Genomic DNA, 17,462 nt, shown 5'->3' with positions numbered 1-17,462 from the left:
AATATTATAATGACTTCCCAGAGATCCCTGGGAGGAGTATGTAAGTGAGCCAAAGCTAATGATAACAACGCTATTTTTGTATGGCACTTACTCTTTACAACTTACCCTCCCTTGATAATACCATTTGAAAAGCTCCCTCCTTCCAGAAGTAAGCAACTGAAACGTAATTGTAATAAAATACTTTGCGAAGCTACACTACACACACAGATAGATCCCTCACTGTGGTCTGGTGTCAAGATATATTTAAGTGCTGCAGCACCACAGTGCCACTGCTCAAAAAAGCACGACTAAATGCTGTTCTTTCAACGAGAAGACTAAGCCCTCTTCACGCAGGCAATTTTCTAACGAGTCATGACTGCCGCATGCCTGCTAATAAGGCTAAACGCTTTCATACAGCCACGACGAGCTGAGGGTGAGGTCACCGGAGACTTCGAGCACGTAGAAACGACCTCTCTCTCTCTCTCTCTTTGAATCCAGGCAAGAGAAAACCGGCAGAGCCATCCCTGCTGTGCAGGGACACAGCTGATCTGGGAAGAGACCCAAGTGCTGGAATCTGCAGGAAACCTAAATTAAACCCCCGTTTCTAATCATATCTCTACGTGACTCGCCCTCCATTCTGGAAGCATCCCCGGTGGGAAACACAGCTGGGGAGTTATTTCGGCTGCGATGATGTCAGCCCGCTCCTGATAGGCTTCTCCGTAAGGTGACACTTCGCTGGGTGAGACCCGTGTGCCTGGCCCTGGATTTGTACAGCTTCAGGCTCGGCTCGCTTTCTGCCAGAGGATGGCACTCCACCCCCTGCAAAGGCGCTCGTCCCGGCGCCCAGCGCCACAACACATCGCCCGCGTTGACAGATCTGCGAACGAGACATGACACAAATGCTACCTGCTAATTTGTACCTCTTCTGCTGGTGCAGAGACCGGTGGCCTGGCTGCAGGGAGAGAAACGAGAGCAAGATGAAAATTGCAGATGGGAGATTGCGACTTCTGAAATCTCATTATTATAGGCACCGGGGCAAATTATAGTAACTGGTCCTGATCCAAGGACGGTTCCTCTTGTTGCAAAGCCTGAGATGCACCAAAATACAGTGGAGCGGTGGGGAAAAAAATCATGTCTTCATACCGAAAGCACCAGAGTCCCAACTTCTATCAGCTGTGCAGACGCACACACATACATGACCAAAACCACACAGGGAATCTGCACGTTTGACATGACAAAGGGGACATGTCATATAGAGCAATTTACCACGTATGTGCCATTGGGGAAGGACGGGCCACAGACTGCTGCCACTGTAAGAAATTTTTCGTGTAATCTGCTCCTCGGTACTGTCACTGCTTGCTTTTCTTCTCCAAACTGTCAGCCTGAGGCACTTCACTACATGTGTCCGTGTCCAGCTCCTCTCTCCCTCTCTCTCGTTCTGGTTCTCCAGCACCGAGGGTGCAGCGTCAGGGTTGCAGATGCTGCAGTTCGCAGCACTCAAACCACACAAAAAAGGATTTGCAACAAGAATATTTAAAATTAGTACCTCTAGGAACCAAAAATGCTACACAGTATATCTGAACTGCTCCAGCCTCAACACAGCAGAATCGAAACCGCTCAGAAAAGGGACAGCGTCAGGATAATGCTTTACGATCAGCACATACTCCTTCTCAACCTAAAAATACCTTTGGAAAGTTACAGGGTTTCTTCCTACATTGCGAACCAACGAGAAACAAAGGTGAGAAGCACAGCCTGCCCAGCCACCTAGATGGTTTTTCTTTCCAAATTTCCCTGGAACACAGAGTTTATGTGAGCCGTGCAGTGTTTAAACCACCCGCAACCAAAGCATCCATAAAACTCTGTAGTGCATTTCAGTAACTTACATGTGTGATGGAGCCATTCCCAGGCAGCTCCGTGTTTTCAAGCTGTGGAAATTCACTGCCTTGTGCCCTGCCTATCTCTCAAGGGTAGGATGTGAGCTGCATCTAACCTAACCTTTCTGATGTGGAAGGTAAAAATCACCTATCAAAATGCAAAATATATCCTCTCATACTGCTTACGTTGTTTTGTATTTTAAGCAAAAAATACAAAGATCGTGTAATTATTCCTGTGGGTTCTCCAGCTATAAGAAAGATACATTTTAAATCCAAGACACTACATTTATCATCAGCGTGACCCTGATGGCTCCCCCGGCACAGTGAGGGGTATGAGTTTTGGACCAGAGTTGGTCTCACGGATGGATGTGAATGATGAAGAACCAACCTCACACGGACCCAAAGCAACTGAGACGTGCTGAGGAAAGCTGCACCTGGGGGGCCACAGTGTGCACCCCAGTCCACCCCCCGCACCCCACCATGCATTGCCATTACCTGTGCTCGATGCTCCCCAACTGCAAACTGTATCACGGCGATGCCTGGGCTATGGCTGTCTTCAATCCTCTCCACAGTGCTGGAGTCTATTTTCAGGTCGTTGCTAATTTCCGCGCTCTGTATGAAGTCTTCTGTTTTCAAGTCCTCTACTTTCTTCAGCTCCCCATTGGCCAGCTGAATGATCGACCCCTTCATGAAGTAGGGGGGCAGCGTGGGAGGCGCGGCGGCGGGGGAAGCGATGGACTGCACCACGGGCAGGTGGATCTGCGCCTGCACCATGGTGGCCTGGTAGGCGGGCTGGGTGGTGAGGGGCTCCGCGCTGAAGTTCTCGTTTTTGGGGACGGCGGTGGTGACGAACGTGTGAGGCACTGCTGCAAACTGGGGAGACGACGTGACGATCGCAGGTGCTACTCCTGACGGCTCGACGTCCGCACCGCCGACCGGTATCAGCAGGGACTGGGTGCCAGGGATCACCAGGTGCTGCGGCAGGCTGCCGGGGTACCCGATGGCTTGCTGCTGACCGCTCAGGTAGCCGATCACCGGTGGCTGGGTCCCGGCATAGAAGGCTGTTGCCGGCAGCCCGACGGGGAGTTGCTCAGAGGCGCTGTGGGTGGTCTGAATGACAGTGTGAGGGGACAGCGTGGCCACCGCCTTCACCCCCTCGTGGCCCAGAGCCTGCTGTGGGGACAAGGCGTAGGACCGGTGGGTTGGCTTTCCCAAGTGCAAGCTTCCCTTGTCGTTGAGGGCTGAGGGAGAGGTCTCGCGGTTGGTGGCCTGCTGCACCTCCATGTCTGCCGTGGGCGTGCTGCTGTTGGGGACTACCATGACGGAGGCTCGGACACCTGAGGAATCCCGCACGCCGTACTCAGCGGGGCTCGAGTGGACCACCACGTGCCTGGTCTCGTAATGATGGGGAGCTGGTTTATTGCCTGCTTTGACTAGACCCATGTCGGCAGAAGGCGAAATGCCGTACCTCCGGCTCTTCTCTATCTCACCATTCAATACCTCCTTGGCCTGCATCGCCTGCAGCCGGCTGCTTTCGGGCTTCTTGGGGGGATCCCTGGTGACAAAGTGGCCCCCCGAGTCAGTGTACTGCACCACCACTTGGGAGGAAGGGCCGAGGGTGAGGGTGTGTGGGATCACCGTCTGATGGGGGTGCAGGGGGACCGGGATGGTTGGAGGAGAGAGATTTCTGACAGTGCTCTGGGAAGAGCTGGAAATGTGGACGTACTGGTTCTGCTGGGTGGGTGGAGGAGACCCGGCGGCGATCAGTCCAGGTGTCCTGACCAGGTGCGGCTCAACTTTGTGCCCCTGCTGGCTTAAGCCGCTCATGCTGGCCAGCAAAGTGGAATAAGCCTCCAGCTGGGAGCGCTGGGATGGAGTGGTCGCAACGGCCGTGGCTGCTGCCACAGCGCCGGTCGCAGAATTGGCCGTTGGGGAAATCAGCTGCGAGGGGATGAAGCCGGTGTACGATCCGCTGTACTGGGGCCCGACGAACTGGAAGGTGTGCTGCAGGTGTGTGTACTGCACGGGGGAAACAGGGGTCCCTGACTGGGAGAGGGCAGGCGAGTACACCGTGGGAAGAGTGGTGGAGGCTGGAACGGACCTGGGTGCACTCGGTGGGGAATAGTCCAGCCCTGCAGATAGTGACTTGTGCAAACCCTGCTGCAAGCCTGCCTCCACCGATGATGTCCCCCCAGGCCGGTGCCGGGTCCCCAGGCCACCTTGGCCACCGGGTGTGCTGGGGAGCCATGCTAGGTTATCCGCACGGTGGTTTTCGTTTGGCAGGACTGGCTTCACCTCCGAAGGCAGGCTGGTGGCAGGGATTTCTCGCTTCTTAGGTGGCAGGCATTCATTGCTCCGCTCTTGGTTGGATTTCATCTTTCGCCGTCCCCCCTCCACTGTGCTTGCTTCACTGTCTGGCTGGCTCTGATTTCAGTCTGATAAACGGAAAGTCACATTTGATTTCTGCAAGGGATCCAGTGACTTCATGAGGAATCATCTCCCCGTGAGCACGATTCTCCGATGGCTCCTCTGGATTCTGCAACGAGAGGGTGGGCAAAGGAGGGGAGAGTCACACCATCAGCACCAGGAAATGAGAACAAACGAGCAGACACCCCGAAACAGCAAGCAAGTAAAAGAAAAACCTCTGGACAAAACAAAACCTGTCAGGCATTGCTGCGCTGTAAAACAACAGTGAAAATCCTGGTCACAGTTGCTAATTAATGTCTGCTAATCATGAAAATTATTAAAACTTTAGGCAGATCAGAAACTCCCTGGCCATAACTCGCCACACTTAGCAGTGGTCACTTATTTCCCAAGGCTCACTTTCTCCTCCTTCTGGGAAAACCCTGCATGTCTCTAAGGTGCCTGGTTTGCTCTTCCAGCCTCTCCTTCCCCTGCAATGATGATGTTGCCTTCACCCTGCCGTGTCCTAAAAAGCATGAGAGCGACGCAGGGAGCCCGAGGAACATGCATGCACAAAATATTTGCATTAGCAACAAGTAGCTATTAGTGGTGCAGAGGGAAGGTAGTGGGTCACTCCTCAACCCTTGAACTCCAGAGTCACCCGCAGGGTGACTTCACATCCCCCTGGGCAGGGCTGCAGAGGCAGCAGCTGCCCCCCCACACCACAGCTCCTTATGGGCACACGTGCCCTTCATCTACCAGTCTGGCAACGAACCTCAGCCGTGCGATCTGTTTACAGCAGCAGCCCAGAGCCAGAGATGGCCCCGAGCCAGGTTTTTCATGTGTGGGTTTTCCCCCCCACCACCCCCAGTGCTTTGAACTGCCTCTGCTACCGACACCTCACGCCCAGGTGCCCAGGCAGAGCTCTGCGCTGGGAGATCCCCCCCCACCAGGTTGGCTGGAGCCAGGCACCAGCACCATCTCCATCTCCATCGGGATTCAATCGCCTTGTTTCTTAGCGACTGCCAGACCACAGGGGCTGTGGGTACTGCACCCGTGGCCACAGCCACACGTACAAAGCCTGAGCAAACTCAGCCCTGGGGATGCCTCACTAAGACTGCTTAGAAAAGAACATTTGGGTTTCCTGATCCAAACCAGGAGCCTCCACCACTGTAAAAACTCACGATTTTATATATATTGGGCTAATTTTGCTACTGCAGAAAACCAGTTGCTTTCTTTGCTCTGCATCATTTACTTCGGTGACTTCAGCCACCCAAAGGTAACAAAGTCAACTAAGTCTTCCTAACTCTTTCATTATCTGCTAAGGACAATACCGTAACTAAATCACACCATGCTTTGGAAAAAAGCAAAAGGAGCTGACAGTCTCCCCCTGCCTTGCCTTGTCCCATAACAAACTTTGTGGAGAGTGAAACTCTTCCCCAGCCTCTGTCCAGCCACTGCCCGTCATCCGCGTTTCTGGCTGTTTTGAAAGATATGCAAGAATGGGTGCCGAGAAACCATGCACCTCACACAACCGGCATCCTAACAAGAAAAACATGCATTGTATGAAAGAAAAATGGAGAGAGAAAGAATTAAGAGCGGATCTGAAAGAAGATGGAAATAGGATATAGCCCACTTTAAAGTGAATGCTGAGCAGCAGTAATGATACTTATGGCAAGTAATATTCCTTTGGGGGATTTCTTTCCCTGCTGCCTCGCGTCTAATGAACAATAAGCCTGATGTTTATATGTGTATGCACTACTTTGAAGACATACTAGACTAAGATTAAACCTATCTTTAAGAGCACTCTTTACGTTTATGATCCTCCAAGCTGCCATAAGCCTGCAGGAAAAGTCCAAACCTTCTAATGGTTTAATACAATCAGTCTTAAGTTAATTATTCTGCTGTTTAATTATTGATAAACAGTAATGAAACACCAATAGCCACAGAACTGGGGGACGGGGGGTGGGTAAAGCACTGTTTCAGGGAAGATTCCCTGGCTTTGAGGTGAGAGGAAGGATGAAAGCACTCAGAGCAGCTTCAAAAGAGCCAGAGATGCCTCAAGCACGGTGGCTCGGGGGCAGTGGCACCCACCGAGTAGTGGCTCGGCACTGACACCCCGACCTGCCCCGCCGGCACCGCCACCTCGGCGCTGCGGCCGGACGAGGGCAGCCAGGAGACAGGGTCCCCGCTGTATCAGCGCGGGTCTTCCCTCTCCTCCTAACAGTTGCTCAGCGTGTCTTGGCAACAGCTAAAATTATTATATTACACATGACTTACAGATTTTTATTTTTAAGTTCGACTAAAAATAAAATCGCCGAGCTCACATTTGCGCAGTCATCCTTGGTTAACTTTAGCTCACTGTAGCCTTCTGCCCTGGGCAGTCGGCTTTGGCAGGTAAATCCGCAGCTCCTGGCCGAGGCGGCTGCCCGGGGACGCCGGGGGGGGACGCTCCCAGCGCAGGGTGCTCGTCCCGCTCCCTTTGCCACGGGGAGCTCACACTGGGCTGGGACCCTCCTTCGATCTCTCGTGGAGACAGACATGAGCTGCAAACCCAGAATTCAGATACACTCCCATGGGGAAAAGCTGGGAGCAAAGGGCTGGCCCCCCTGTCTGCAACAGAGCAGGGAGCTTGTACATGGGACCGAATAGGACCAGTCTCTTTTGCTGTGGCGGACAAACCATGCTCCCCCCAAACTAGTTGTTCCAAAAGCCCAAGGTGTCTGGGTTCAGTTTCTCCACATCAAAAGTACTACTATGAATCTGTATGAAACCTGGCGAAGTTTCACTCTGCAGAAGCTGAGGCAAAGGTTTTGTTGTGCTAAATAGCATTGAATCACTGAGTTTCGGGTAACCTCCAAAGTTAAAGCTAACGTCCTTCAAAGATACCAAATAGTAAATCTTTCAGGGTTTGGGGTTTGGGGTTTTTTTTGTGTGTAAATCTTTCATATGGCTGACTTCATCATCCCTGGTAACAAAAGGGCTGCCCAAAATCTCCTGGTGAGCACAGGAGGAGTGAACAAGCTTAGCATAGACAAGGGATGAGACAGCCGTAGAGCAGTGAAGACTGCCCCACTTTTCCAAGCTCAAGTACTTCACGGTGAGACTTTGAACTCTTAACAGACATGGGCCTGGATTTGCAGAAATGTAAATGTGCAGCATAAAACAGCCTACTTCTACTTCAAGACTTGAAAGTAAAATGGTAAGTTTTCAGCATAATTCAAGTTCCAGCAACAGCAAAGATAAGACAGGACTGATTTTGCTCGGGAAGCAATGAAAGGGAGACAATCCAAACAGCATCTCAAAGGCAAGAGGTACAAGACCTGGTTAAACTGTTCTCTGCTGGCTGTCCTAGAAAGATGAACGCCTGCCTTCTGCAGTGTGCTGCACGGTTTGTATTTGTACCCTTTTTTTTTTTGTTTTGGATTCAAGTCATTTTTCTGACTCTCGAGACTTCCTTTCTCTTTAACTTCAGAGCTGCCAATCACGATTTGGGAGATACGCCGCAAACGAGCAGCAAACACCAGGTGATTTTTTGCTCCCACTTTGTACGTGTGTGTGTAACACGAGTGCGTGCGTGCATGCATGCACGCCTGTGTAATTATGGCTGGGAAGGTAAAGGGGACAAAGAGATCAGGGACAGCAGCTGGACTTTGGTATCTCTGGCAGCGAGTACACATGGAACATTGCTAAAATGTCTGGACAGCCAGTGTCCGCTGGCAGCCTGCCCACACTCAAATTCCTGGAAAGGCTTAAGGCAGAAAAATAATCACTTGGAGGAGTCACCATCTGGGCTTGCTCTGGTCCCAAAGGGGTTGCTCACTGGAGCTCAGGATGTGCATTTTTCATGCAAAACGCCAGCGTCTCTCTGCAAGGCACTTTAAACCTCACTATGTCTCCCAAAACAGTACTTTTCTATTTATTTCGTCTAACAAATTTAAAACTCATGAGAGGATACTGGGTTATAGCTAGAGGGGCTGACTTCTTTTATTTATCCAGAGTTCACCGCAGCAAAGGTAAAACCAGCAAGGCAAGCCTCCGTCCACACCGTAATCGTATGCTGCCTCCCACCACCCAGGACTCAGTCTCGTGGTGTGGAGAAGTTGGGGCCAGACTCACAAGCCACCGCAGTACCTGGCTATGCAAGTGCTGGGCCTTTCACTGCCTTCAGAAAGCAGGCACTTTCTGCAGTCCCATACAGCCAACGTCATTTCTAGGTGTCTAAAACACCTTCAAAAATCTGGTCACTCATCCTCTCTGGTCCCTGACCTTTCTGCAGATGCTAACAAACTCGCACCGATGTTTGCCACCAGGAGGAAGGGCTGGGACCACACACTCGTTTCCCTTATTGTGTGGAGTAATAATCCAAGGGGGGCAGCCATCAGCTTCCAACTTCAGGGATATTCAATTCAAGTCAGTCACGTATTGTCAAAAGGCTCCTTTGATCCCAAACCCTAGTAACACACAGATTGTTAGGACTTTTAAACTTTTATATCCACACATGACCAGTAAATGCTCACATTTATCCACGCAATAAAAAAACTGAGTCTTCCCTCCGTCAAGACACTGTTGCCCTGCCTGGCAAGTAGACACCAACACAATATTCAGAGAGTACACCGAAAAAATAAACCTTTCCATCGAGCCCAACAAACAGCTCTTTATGTCTGGGGTGTTACTGGGCAGAAGCTGCCGTGCAGTCCGGTGCTCCCGCCTCAAATCGCCCGCCCATCCCATCACGATAGGATGAGCGACTAATTTCAGCAGCACTGGAAATCAGTGGGAAGGGAGGGCACTTCATCCCACCCCTCCCCTCCCCTCCCCTCTGAGGAGGCTGGCATCTTGCAGGATCAGATTCAGAGAGATTAAAAGACAGACACATTGCAGAGGGCTCCGCAGCTGCATTCTGGCTCTCAGATCTATATGCCAGCTTTCCCCCCCGCTCTACACCCTGCCTGCTGCCAGCTACATATTCATAGTTGTAACTGCTACAGATTTAATTAGCCTTGCCATGTGCAGCTCGGCGCACGCCAACAATAGCTATAGGAGTTTATTGTCCAATCCAACCAATTTCACAGTACTCTGGCAGATTTCCCAGGAGGGCCCACTGCAGAGATCCATTAATAAGAAACATGAAAACCTCTAATAAAATTTGAAATTCTCCTCCCAAAACTAAAGGATTCCTGATCAACACCACATCCGCGAGACAGACTGTCCACTGCAGTGTTAGCTCTTATTATGCTTCTGGGAGTCTGCCACAGCAAACTGCTACAGGTTTCTGCAGTGCGAGCACCTATTCTGCACACCCCTCCTCTCCCCAGTCGGATCACGGAATCACGGAATCACGGAATCTTCAGAGTTGGAAGGGACCTCTAGAGATCATCTAGTCCAACTCCCCTGCTAGAGCAGGATTGCCTAGAGCATGTTACTCAGGACTGCATCCAGGCGGGTCTTGAAAATCTCCAGAGAAGGGGACTCCACAACCTCCCTGGGCAGCCTGTTCCAGTGCTCTGTCACCCTCACCGTAAAGAAGTTTTTCCGTGTATTTGAACGGAACTTCCTATGTTCTAGCTTGTGCCCATTGCCCCTTGTCCTGTCGCTGGGAACCATTGAAAAGAGCCTGGCTCCGTCCTCCTTAAACCCACCCTTTAGATACTTGTAAACATTAATCAGGTCCCCCCTCAACCTTCTCTTCTCCAGGCTAAAGAGTCCCAGCTCTTTCAGCCTTTCCTCATAAGGGAGATGCTCCAGTCCCATAATCATCTTGGTTGCCCTTCGCTGGACTCGCTCCAGTAGTTGCCTGTCCCTCTTGAACTGGGGAGCCCAGAACTGGACACAGTACTCCAGTTGTGGCCTCACCAGTGCAGAGTAGAGGGGGAGAATGACCTCCCTCGACCTACTGGCCACAGTCTTCCCTATGCAGCCCAGGATGCCATTGGCCTTCTTGGCGACAAGGGCACACTGCTGGCTCATGGATAATTTGCTGTCTACCAGGACCCCCAGGTCCTTCTCAGGGGGATCAGGCGGCCTCTATGCAATATGAAGGGCAAGTCATACAAGCGAACCTCACCAAGCACATCCCTGTATGTGAGATGCCCAATGGCTCGACATTCCCACAAAATTTTATGATGCAAATATGTAGGTACCAGAGTTGAGAGAGGAAGATGTAGGAGGAAAAAATAGTGTAAGCTACATTCCCAAAACGATGGAAAGATGATTGAGTTCCAGGACAACCATTCACTCAATGACATTCAAGAATGCAGGCGATACAAATTGACTATTAGAAAGCTGCTCCTGTGGTTAACTATTCATTTCTGCTACTTAGCTCCTGAATTTTGAGGATAAGGGGATATCTGCATGTTCTAAGCAGGGCACGTGCCTCCTGTAGTCCTGTTTTACTACAGTTACACCGTGGTTAGGTACACATAATTATTTTGTGTGGTAGGTGCTGGTGAGCTGCACAAGAATACGGTGCTAGTTTTAGCTTTGGTTTTAGTTAAGCTAACCTACGAATTGATTTTCAGAAGTTTGCAGGTTTCTGCCATCACTTCATCTGGGTGCCATCACTGGGTTCTGCAACAGGAAAGATGCCCATATTTTGAGCATCTGTGAAAGTCATGCCATGCTCTGGATGCACAGCATACCTTTCTGTGCACACCTACAGCGATGCAGCTACACGTAAGCCTTGTAGTACTGTGATGGTGATCTGGGTGATCTGAGTAGATTCAGAGCTGCCTACTCATTTGTTCCACGTTTTTTTACAAAAAAAAAGTTGCAGAGAGGTGGTACCGGACAGCATGGCACAAGATGCCAGGCAGGCTGGAAGCAAGGAAGCACTTGCTCTGAGAGCCGCAAGCCGACCCCACGGCAGGGCTGCTGTTGCAGGGCTGGGGTGCCTCGGCCGTCCTGCCGCCCTCCCAGCCCACCCTGCGGGCAGCACCCTCGCTCCCCTGCCTCGCACCGCCAAACCTGGGCACTCAAATATCACAAGTCAGGCCCCACTTCTTGCCCCTGAAACACATGATACTGGTTTACAAACACAAGGTTTCTTAAAATGGTAACGGTGGAGGTTATTTGCTTTTTTATTATTTTTTCTTTTAACTTGCCCTTCTGCTGCGAGACCTTTCAGGCTCTAGGTCTCTAGCTTTTCCCTGCAACCCACAAGACCAGAAACTTACTAATTCAGCGAGAAGCGGAATTTCCCATCTCATTGTTTGACACCACATCTGGAGTATTGTGAAACAGCATCAGATTATCTAGAGACTAGTGATAAAAATGCAAGAACTGACAACGGTGATGACAGTAACGTTTCCTTGAGGGTGAAGCGCTGGACTCCAGAGCCCTCTCCTTCTACAGAGGAAGGGGGAGAAGGATTTAAGTGCTTAGTAAGGGCCTGAGCCCTTACATGGGACAAAGCCATGTGAGCGTGCACAACTTGATGCATGGCTTTCTCTCTCAGCTGCACAGCAGAAAGTGCACCTCAGCTGAACCCCTATGAGAATCAGCTCTATCTGCAGCCACGAAGGAAAGATCTGGGTCTGCTCGAGCCTGGGGTTTCAGCTCAGGCTGACTGTGAGGTCCTGCAGGCAGAGCTGATCCAGATGTGACGCTGGAGCACGTTCCAGCAGCAGGACGTTTTACCACCACGCTGCGCTGAAGCCTTTACAACCTGACCGAGGTCTCCCAAACCCCTCCGAAGCCCTGCTCCCGAAGCCTCGGAGGCAGCTGTGCCCGGAGCACGAGGACCACCAACCGATGATGCTTGGGAAGGCAGTGTCCCCCTTCACACACACCCAGCATCTTCGGTGGCAGCAGGCAAGCCATGGAGCAAACACACACATTTTAAAGTGCTCCTTCAATCACACTGATGGCAAGACGGGGAGGTGGATCCCACCTATGCCGCTCCGCGAGTGACTGGGTGCAGCATCTAATCTTTCATCTCCTGCACAGCACCGACTGCTGCCAGCGCGGGACGGCGGGTTCACAGGGCCAGCTTGTCTGACAGTGCACAGCAACATCCTTTACTCTTGCACCCAACCCCCTAGAGGCGTTTCTGCAGCTTAAATGAGTGAATAGAGTTCATTTATAAACAAGTATAATGCCAAAATTACTTTGTTGATGTTTTTCATTTATCTAAAATGTGCCCAGCTACAATGGGAGCTGCCTACACAATTTTCCATTGAAAATTTCACGAGTGACTATAAACGTAGCGACACCCACTCGCCGCTCATTTTAACTTGTGACAGAAACTGTCATGCCTGTATGAACACATTTGCACCGCAGATATGTCACACAGGTCTCCTTCCATGTGTCTGAAAATGCTCGCTAACGTTCTCTACTTCTTCAGCAAAACAAGTTAGAAAGACGCCCGGCTTCGCTGCCAGGAGAGATGAATAAGACCCCCACGAAAAAACTACAGAAACCGGGGGCGTTTCACCCCTTTGAAGATCCAGCCAGTAACACCGGCAAGCAGCAGCCAACTTGGAGCAGCCATTTTACAGATAAGCACAGGCGCTCATGAGAAGGAATGTACCTTTAAGCCCGGCTGATAAGGGGACAGTGCGAGAGCATGGCTTTAGGGGCAGATTTGGAAAGGTCAGCTGCGCGCTCGATGCCTTTCCTTGGAAGTTCCTCCCTGCAGACTGCTTCTCTGGTAGATTCCACGTGCTACTAAATTAGACTATAATTACTCCATCTGTAGAGTGCGGAACGTGAATTGACATTAAATTCCCCTTGAAATGGATTCCAACACCTTGTCTTCTCTCAGGCTTCATTCGGCAAAGCTCTAACTTGAAGCAATTTTGCAGGAGCCCTCGCTCACAGCCCCAGCACACACTCGGTGCCTCGCTGAATCAGGATCACTGACCATCACCACTGACAAAACCCAAACGCCAGCAGCTCACCCCAGCCTCGAGGCACGCAGCAGGCTCCCCCAGCGCTGCAGAGGGCTGAGACTGAGTTCAACATCCCCCTTCCGCCAGCCACCTCTCTGGTCTTTCTTTCTCTAGTTCATTCATTTTTTTTCCTTCTTCACTCAGGGTCAGCCACATTTGGGTGTCCCCTGCAGCACGGTCCACCCGTCCTGCACAGACCCTCCAACTGGCAATCTCAACACAGGCAACATCATAGGGGCCAGCGCACATATGGATGCGCGTGGGCAAATAAAAAAAGCCAAATCAACTCCTCTTCACCTCCACTCCCCATAAAACGCCTGTCCTGGCCCTGCAGCCCACAAAACCAAATGACTAGATATTCTTCCTGACTCAGCTTTGTAGGGAGCCTCTCTCCTGCTCCACGGGCAGACAAAATGGGCTCGGAGAGCCAAATCCATCATCAGCGTCACTTGACCGAGGCCAGCGCAGCGAGGGTGAGATTGCCCTGACTGTTCTATCTGACAAGGCAATGCAGAAAACAATTAAAAGAAAATTAAATAATGCAGGTTTATAACAATATAGCAGGCTCTGCAGTCACAGGCTCCAGTTGCAATTAAAAAACCCACCCATTCCAACTAAGAATGCAAATCATCAGCATTGCTCTCAAGCAGGGAACGTTGACAAACGAAGGCGGTGTGCTAACAGGCAGTGCCAGTACTCTTAATTTAAGTATGTGAGAAACAAAGGTATGTACCATCCAGGACTGCCAGAAAGAACTCGCTTTAAACAGCAATCAGAAAGAACTGGAAGGGTTTAAAAATGACTTTTCTTACAAAAAACAGATACAAGAAAACCTTTTGCTCCCCTTCTCCCAGCCAACTGAAGAAGGAATGAGAAAATAAAAATCACACTGCTCCCATAAAGGTTATTTATATAGGAGATTTGAACTCAAGAACTAAAAACATTCCACCGTTGGACATGTGGGTCCAGTGAATCACAGCTTGGAAATCTGAATGGATCTTTCGTTAAAGCCACTGAGCCACGAACATGCTTTCTCACCGCTGCGATCACTTCTGTGAAAGCATCTTACCCATCTGCCACTGGAAATCCGCGGCGCAGAGACAAGTGACTCCCAGACACCAGTGAAATGGACAAAAGGATGACTAGCTACCTGCAGCTGGTTTCAATCGAAAAGCCGAGTAATTATTGCAGCCCTCTCCTGTGGCTCATATGGAGCGCAGCATGGAGCTGTAAAGCGTTATGCAAGTCTAATGTGCTGCCAGATCTCTTAGAGCAGGCAGCAGCCAAGTTGCTCCCTCCCACCATTGGCTCAGCTTCATTAACTTAATCAGGTATTCATTCATTCATTCACTCACTCATTCAAAAAAAAAAAAAAAATTTACACTAAGCCTGGCAAATAGCCAGTGCCATGCAGACAAGGAGCATGCTCACATCAGCCACCGGGGCTGGAAGGAAAAGGGTAATCTAAGATCCCCCATGCTTTGAGTGCAGCGTTAGTTTTGCACGTGGCTTGGGCGCACACGCACCTTTGCCACAGCCTCCCCAAAAGCACGGAGGGCTCATGAGCTGCGGTGGGGGCAGACACCAGCTCTGCAGACCGTGGAGTCCACAGCAGCCCTGTAAGTCAGTGCAGCCAGCGAGCAGCGGAGTGGAATACTCACTTCCCCAGAGCAATGGACTAATTAATTAATTTGATTATTTAGGGGGAAAAAAGGAATTGTGGTAGGATCAACTCCATTCGTTTTGCTGCAAGGTTGCTACCCTTCCCTTCTTTCGCACATACCACATACGTCGCACAGCTTAATCCAGACAGAATGGAACCAAGCAGAACAGAAAGAAAAAAAATAAAAAAGAAAAGAGGGGAAGCATCACACAACCGATGTTAAGAGCAACTGGGAATGGAAATCTCTGTTTGACCCCCGTATCTGTAAACATAACAATTCCACAGGCCTGTACCATTCAAGCATCAAATAAAGAATCCCCTCCCTTGCACAGCTCTTGCACTTGTTTTTCTTAGTCTTTACATGTAAGTTTGCAAAGAACGTTATTTCTTCCCTCTAGCTGTCATCAGAATGACTTTCACTGCTTTTTTTTTTTTTTTTTCCCAGCAAGCTACAAGAAAGCTGCTTTATGACTATTCCAAAAAGCGGGTCTTGAGAGTCAGCTCTGACTTTACTGTGAAGAGCTTCATGCCGTGAGCCAGGCTGGGCATTAAGGATGGGGAGAGGTGTCACATTTCCCACAGCGGAAACTGAGCAACAGCGTGAAAGCACTCAGCATCTCTCCCCCTTATCTCATTCTGCCCTGTGTGAGAAACTACCGGGTGGCAGGTTACTCCCAGCAAGTCCCAAAAAGTAACACAGAAATACAAAGCACTGCGAGTACTTCAAAATAGTGCTTATGGTTATATGACGAAAATGATACACCCCGGTGCAAATTCTCAGCCACAGACCTGCCCGACATGCCTCAAGAGCATCCACACTGACCACCTTCCTTCAATGATGCAAATCAGACCTCACAACCTTCCACCTTCTGTTATCATGCAAAGCTCAAATCTTCCCTGTAAGAACTTCAACTGCCTCTTCTCTAGCTAGTCTCCAAGTTGCTATTTCTCTTCAGACAAAAAATACCCAAACCAACACATCTTCTGTGGCCACTGACACAAACCTCGAGACAAATGGCAATCAGGCAAAGGCTTTCAAAAAGGGCTATTAATAAGGCCAACATTCAGCTACAGGTCTGCAGTTCAGATGCACTTAGCAAAAGCACATAAAAAACCCCAAACCAACACTCATTTCTCTGACCCTGACTCTTCCTCTAACCATACTGCGGAAGCCCATGGTTAACTCCTGGATTCCTTCTTTAATTTCTCTGTAGGTGGACGTATTGAAGAGCACCTAAGCACCTAGCAGACAAGCAAACACACAGCTTCTAGGGAACCAGCTGTAGAGATGTGTAAGGGCTACGAGTGAACGTTAGGTTTTGCAGCTCATCAGTGAGTGAACAGTGCAGTATGGCTGAACATCGCTTCTTTGACTGCTACATGACAGCACGTAGGATTTGCTGACTAGCAAACAAAAACTACTCAAGATGCTTTTGCTGCACGAACCGAATTAAAAAAAGAGAGAGAGATGAAAAGGTGTCTGAAGGCGACATGTTTCTTAGTCCTTGGCCTTTTGCACTCCAAAGCGTGTAGGGCATCAGCCAAGCAGCCTCAAAGTATTCTACACTCAAGTCAGCCTCCCTCACCAGAAATTCAATCTCGAGCTAAGGGCCTTTAAATTACCCAAGCACTTAAGCACTGTGTCTCTTTCATTACCTTCATCCACATCTCTAATCTTTCCCTAAATGAGGTGTGAAGCTTGGACGTTCCTCCCTCTTCTTTTCACTTCACCTCCCTTTTCTTGCATCCCTGATGCCACTACTTCGTTCAAGATACAATGCGAATCCTTCCTCCTCTGCCCATGCCACAAGTCTTAACTCCCCCCCTCTCCTGCTTAAACAGCTGCTCAAACCTTCCTTGCAGCAGCATCCCCCCTTCCTTGCATCAAGGCAACAAACCACCATGAGATTCCATCTTCTGAGCCTCTCCTCCATGCCCAGGAGAACCCTGCAAGATGTCATTTCTGACACAAGAAGTAGCTACGTGAGTTTTTAAGTAGGCTATCAGAAGGACAGGAACATAACAGAGCAGGAGAAGAAAAACAGCCCAGGAACACTATGCTTATTTTATCCAAACGATCCGAACTTGGACAAAGGTTCTAGTTTGGTCTAAATAAATAAAAGGGATGTGGTTTGAGCAATTCTGGTTCTTTATGTGAATCATTTCACTTCTCCCTCTGAAAGAATCATTAGAAGAACGTGGGGTTTCATGATTCAAGGGAGGAGAATGAGAAGGCAGTATTTCAGCACTGTGAAATGAGGCTTGCGTGTCTAACCGCACCGCCAGCTCAGAGTTCACTTCTCACAAGTGTCAAGTGTATTTTCCCTTCTGTATCTCTGCAAGCCCCAGTTCTGTCTGTTGTCATCACTCATGGGATTTACCTAATCCCTGAAACAGCAGAAAAAAATCATCTTATTTGCCGGAGAAACAGAATCACGTCTCAAGCACACACTGAAAAATTCAAATCGTACATATCATTTATTGTACCTCCATTCACCCACCCAGTGTTGACAGTATATATACAAATGATGCCCATAAGAAAATGCTGAACTGCGGTCCAATGTATTCAGCGGTATTTCTTAGAGATTTCCACTCGCTTTTGCAGTTTCTCTGCTCACATTCTCACACTTCAGCATATTTAAGCAGCTGCCT

The 17,462-nt window shown here is 49.7% G+C and overlaps 1 protein-coding gene across 22 annotated transcripts in view; it reads right to left on the bottom strand.

Moving 5' to 3' along the window:
* Window positions 1–17,462, bottom strand: part of ATXN1 (ataxin 1) — a 372,412-nt gene that overhangs the window by 9,126 nt on the left and 345,824 nt on the right. For all 22 annotated transcript variants that reach the window (XR_008465091.1, XM_054193108.1, XM_054193098.1 and 19 more), the window contains one exon: window positions 2,349–4,389. Coding sequence is in view for 21 of the 22 variants with exons in the window: in XM_054193108.1 (XP_054049083.1) it covers window positions 2,349–4,229 (1,881 nt within the window). In the remaining variant the exon portion in view is untranslated. The remainder of the gene's footprint in view (window positions 1–2,348; window positions 4,390–17,462) is intronic.

Source organism: Rissa tridactyla, chromosome 2 (genome assembly GCF_028500815.1).
Source record: "Rissa tridactyla isolate bRisTri1 chromosome 2, bRisTri1.patW.cur.20221130, whole genome shotgun sequence".
NCBI lineage: Eukaryota > Metazoa > Chordata > Aves > Charadriiformes > Laridae > Rissa > Rissa tridactyla.
Note: the sequence above shows the minus strand (reverse complement) of the source record. Positions and strands in the feature narration are given on the sequence as shown.